At 46.7% G+C, this 5000-nt stretch overlaps 1 protein-coding gene across 14 annotated transcripts in view; it reads right to left on the reverse strand.

Annotated features, from left to right (window-relative positions):
• The window catches only part of LOC118213718 (receptor-type tyrosine-protein phosphatase kappa-like), a 163320-nt gene that overhangs the window by 39436 nt on the left and 118884 nt on the right, over window positions 1-5000 (reverse strand). For all 14 annotated transcript variants that reach the window (XM_035392917.1, XM_035393518.1, XM_035393153.1 and 11 more), the window contains 3 exons: window positions 4024-4311; window positions 2356-2465; window positions 1360-1561 (listed from right to left, as the gene is read on the reverse strand). In XM_035392917.1, the coding sequence (XP_035248808.1) occupies window positions 1360-1561; window positions 2356-2465; window positions 4024-4311 (600 nt within the window). The remainder of the gene's footprint in view (window positions 1-1359; window positions 1562-2355; window positions 2466-4023; window positions 4312-5000) is intronic.

A 5000-nucleotide genomic window follows, 5' to 3' on the forward strand; every position in this document is an offset into this window, starting at 1 on the left:
TGTCACTGTGATGTTCTTTTCTTTAAAACTTTGTCTTGAAAGACAGAGAGCATGCAGATATTTCTGTTCCCCTTACCCCTAGTTCCCAGAGTTCACTGCAGTCTCTGTTTATGATGTCCATGAGATGTTGTTGAAATGTTTGAGGGGAAATTTATTACAATGCCAAACTGGAAGATCAGCTTTGCTGAACATTCCTTAATTATATATATATAAATCCTCTTCAATTTAAATCACATTAAGAGAATTATGCTATTTCTGGGATGCATTATTACCACAGTAAAGCATAAGGAAGAAAATGCGCGTTTGAGAGAATAGGGTGAGTCTTCGCTGTAATGCGCGGGTTTGGGAGCACAAACAGGAAGCGGTGTGGGCTGCAGGGTCGCGGCCTGGAGAGAGCCATTAGGGCCCTCTCTGGTATTACAGAGAGCCGGAGACCTGAGTGTTGAGCTCATTTCTGCTTCTGAGCGCGAGCTAAGTGTCTTCTAATGGACTTCAGAACCAAAGGGCACTTTTCCTTTCTATGAAAAAAAGAGATTTAAAATAGAAAGTGGCAAACCGTATTTTATGTTCCCTCACTCACATTACTTACATCACATATCAAGCATTGCGCTCACGAGCAGCTGAAAGCAAATGGATATGATTTACCGCCTTGATGTGCCATTAACCAATCAGCACAAAGGCCTGCCCTCCTCACCAGGGCTGTGCTACCCCCACCCCTACCCCCCCCCCGTCCAACCTGTTCATCTCCTTCTGCTGCTGTATCTCATTTCAGACACATTAAACATCATAAACACAGGCCACTTCCACCAGGGCCGAACATGCTGTTTGCAAACTCTTCCTGAAGCATGTCTAAGAAATCAAGAAAGAGAACATCCACCATTCTGCCACCTGCCACAGATTTGACCGCGTAAAAGACAGAGACCCTACTGGAGATGTTAGTGGGGGAACAGACAGAGACCCTACTGAAGATGTTGGTGGGGGAATAGACAGAGACCCTACTGGAGATGTTAGTGGGGGAACAGACAGAGACCCTACTGGAGATGTTAGTGGGGGAATAGACAGAGACCCTACTGGAGATGTTGGTGGGGGAATAGACAGAGACCCTACTGGAGATGTTAGTGGGGGAACAGACAGAGACCCTACTGGAGATGTTAGTGGGGGAATAGACAGAGACCCTACCAGAGATGTTGGTGGGGGAATAGACAGAGACCCTACTGGAGATGTTGGTGGGGGAATAGACAGAGACCCTACTGGAGATGTTGGTGGGGGAATAGACAGAGACCCTACTGGAGATGTTGGTGGGGGAATAGACAGAGACCCTACTGGAGATGTTGGTGGGGGAATAGACAGAGACCCTACCAGAGATGTTGGTGGTGATGTTGAGGGTGGTGGCGGGCCCCGGGCCCTTGGAGGTGCTGGCACGGATGCTGAACTGGTAGGTGGTGCCCGGGTGAAGCTGGGGGAAGATGTGGTGGGAGGAGTTTGAGGGCAGCGTCACAGTGAGTGACGGCTGGAGCAGAGGAACGTAGGGGTCAAACGAGCGGATGCTGCTGTAACTGATCTGAAAAACAAACATCACCCAACACACTCAATCAGAACCAGAACATACAAACAACATACACCATCAGAACCAGAACATACAAACAACATACACCATCAGAACCAGAATCTACAAACAACATACACCATCAGAACCAGAACATACAAACAACATACACCATCAGAACCAGAACAGACAACCAACACACTCTATCAGAACCGGAATAAACATCCAACATGCAGTTCATGTGCCGATGTGGATAGAGCTTGTTACCTCATACTGTGTGATGAGCACAGAGCTCGTTACCTCATACTGTGTGATGAGCACAGAGCTCGTTACCTCATACTGTGTGATGAGCACAGAGCTTGTTACCTCATACCTCATACTGTGTGATGAGCACAGAGCTCGTTACCTCATACTGTGTGATGAGCACAGAGCTCTTTACCTCATACTGTGTGATGAGCACAGAGCTCGTTACCTCATACCTCATACTGTGTGATGAGCACAGAGCTCGTTACCTCATACTGTGTGATGAGCACAGAGCTTGTTACCTCATACTGTGTGATGAGCACAGAGCTCGTTACCTCATACTGTGTGATGAGCACAGAGCTCGTTACCTCATACTGTGTGATGAGCACAGAGCTCGTTACCTCATACTGTGTGATGAGCACAGAGCTCGTTACCTCATACTGTGTGATGAGCACAGAGCTCTTTACCTCATATTGTGTGATGAGCACAGAGCTCGTTACCTCATACTGTGTGATGAGCACAGAGCTCGTTACCTCATACTGTGTGATGAGCACAGAGCTCGTTACCTCATACTGTGTGATGGCTCCGTTCGGTTCCAGAGGTTTCTTCCAGTGCAGAAATATCCGGTCTTCAAACGACGTGGCCTTCAGGGACTGGCTGGGCACGGGGCCGGGAACTGGGACAGGAGACACCCAAAAATCTGCCGTGAGCTCATAAACAGGACTACCCCATGGTGGACAGAGGGGGGTAAACACTGAACTGGTGCGCCAGCGGGGCGATTTAAGGCGGCCTGGGTGTTATTCTGTTTCTGTGAGCAGATTTGCTTTGTGCCCCATGTGATGTTCATTAGCCATAACAATAAAACGAGAAATAAGACAGAAGACATGAGCCAAACACCAATGGCCCCCTGCCAGTAGCCTGCCACTCCTGGGCCAAGGATTGGCCAAATAAGCCTTTGTGGGAGGAGGTAAATCAGCCTCATGGGAGGAGCTAAATCAGCCTCATGGGCGGAGCTAAATCAGCCTCATGGGCGGAGCTAAATCAGCCTCATGGGCTACACATTTTTATTCTATTTTAATATATTAATAATATTAAACAGTTTCATTGCTGTAACGTTGAATTATTTTGATAAATGAAAAAGGAATTGTCGTCAGAGCCCATAACAGGGAAAGAAAAGGTGTGAGCCACACTGTGCAGAGTCTGCCTGGCACCTCGTTCCTCCCTATTCGCTCTCTTTAGCACTTTACTCCTTTATGTAATGTTTTATAGTGTCGATTTTAGAAACACGCTTTTATAAAAACACAATTTTATAAAAATGCATTTTTATAAAAATGATATGGTTGGTTTCCCATATCATTTACAGGCAGTGAATGATACCATCTTTCAAATACTAAAGTCTCCTACATTTGTGCGGATTTTAACCTCGGTACTGAGTTACACCTGCAGCTGTGCTTCGGTGTTCCGCTCATTAATCAGCCATGTAAGAACCACCGGCCAGGTGTGTACAGGTAGTAAATGAGCAATGAACACCTGCACAAATGAGAACAACAAGCAGAGGCTGCATTCATTAAACAAATAACATCCCAGCATGCATTGGGTCCATATAAAGATACTCGACAAGCCATATATTTATGGCAGCTAGAACAGACTCATTGGGTTTTAAAGAGGCCTGCCTGTGGGAGGAAACTAACACAGCTCAACATGCTGATGTTTCACATGCAGTGACGTCTGAGGGGACATCAGAGTGGAACTCTGAGGCTCAGACACGATCAGGACTGCGTTCTTTCGATCAGAACTGCTGAGCGCTTGCAGAACGGTGGCAAGAGCAACTTGTTTAACCAAAAACTAGTGGGGGGGCTGGGATCTGACGCCTTATTTCAGATGGGGGGGGGGGGATCTGGCTCCTTATTCCTGAGGGGGGGGGGGTCTGACTCCTTATTCCTGATGGGGGGGGGTCTGAATCCTTATTCCTGATAGGGAGACATAGAGGTAAGAGCGATTGTCTGGCAGTCGGAGGGTTGCCGGTTCAAACCGCGCCCTGGGGTTAAGACACCTAACCCCTAACTGCTCTGGCGAATGAGAGGCATCAATTGTAAAGTGCTTTGGATAAAAGCGCTATATAAATGCAGTCCATTTACCATTTACCATGGGGGGGGGGGGGGTCTGAATGCTTATTACTGTGGGTCCTACAGAGCCACGGTCCCTATGGAGTGTGAGTGATATAGCGCCCTCACCGTCCTCGTCCGTCTGAATCACCACCTCGTCGCTCTCCTTGCGCCCCTCTGGGTTGGTGAGGATCATTTTGAGGGTGACGTTGGTGTTGGGGGGCAGGTTCCCCACCACATGCCGGGGGGCTTTGGGGTCCATGTCCAGGCAGTCGGACTTCGTGTGGTAGTGGTAGCAGATGGTGACGTTGAAGGTGTGGCAGCGGGTGATGTTGTAGCCCAGAGATTCCCAGTCCACAGCGATGAAGCGCGACTGCGTCTCAGCGATCTTCACACTCTTAGGGGTGCGCATGGGCTCTGCAGGGACCCCAAAACAAGTCCATTCAACTTGATTCGTATAGAGCTTTTACAGCGACACTGTGAAGGCTTTTTACAGCAATACTCTGAATACTTTTTACAGAAACACTGTGAATGCTTTTTACAGCGACACTATGAATGCTTTTTACAGTGACACTGTGAATGCTTTTTACAGCGACATTATGAATTCTTTTTACAGTGACACTGTGAATGCTTTTTACAGCAATACTGTGAATAATTTTGACAGAAACACTGTGAATGATTTTTACAGCGACACTATGAATGCTTTTTACAGTGACACTGAATGTTTTTTTACAGCAACACTGTGAATGCCTATTACAGTGACGCTGTGAATGTTTTTTACAGTGACACTATGAATGCTTTTTACAGTGACACTGTGAATGGCTTTTACAGCAACACTGTGAATGCCTTTTACAGTGACACTGTGAATGTTTTTAACAGCGACACTATGAATGCTTTTTACAGTGACACTGTGAATGCTTTTTAACAGCGACACTATGAATTCTTTTTACAGCGACACTGTGAATTCTTTTTACAGCGACACTGTGAATGCTTTTTACAGTGACACTGTGAATGCTTTTTACAGTGACACTGTAAATGCTTTATACAGTGACACCGTGAAGGCTTTTTACAGTGACACTATGAATGCTTTTTGTAGCGATCTAAGA

Source organism: Anguilla anguilla, chromosome 1 (assembly GCF_013347855.1).
Source record: "Anguilla anguilla isolate fAngAng1 chromosome 1, fAngAng1.pri, whole genome shotgun sequence".
NCBI lineage: Eukaryota > Metazoa > Chordata > Actinopteri > Anguilliformes > Anguillidae > Anguilla > Anguilla anguilla.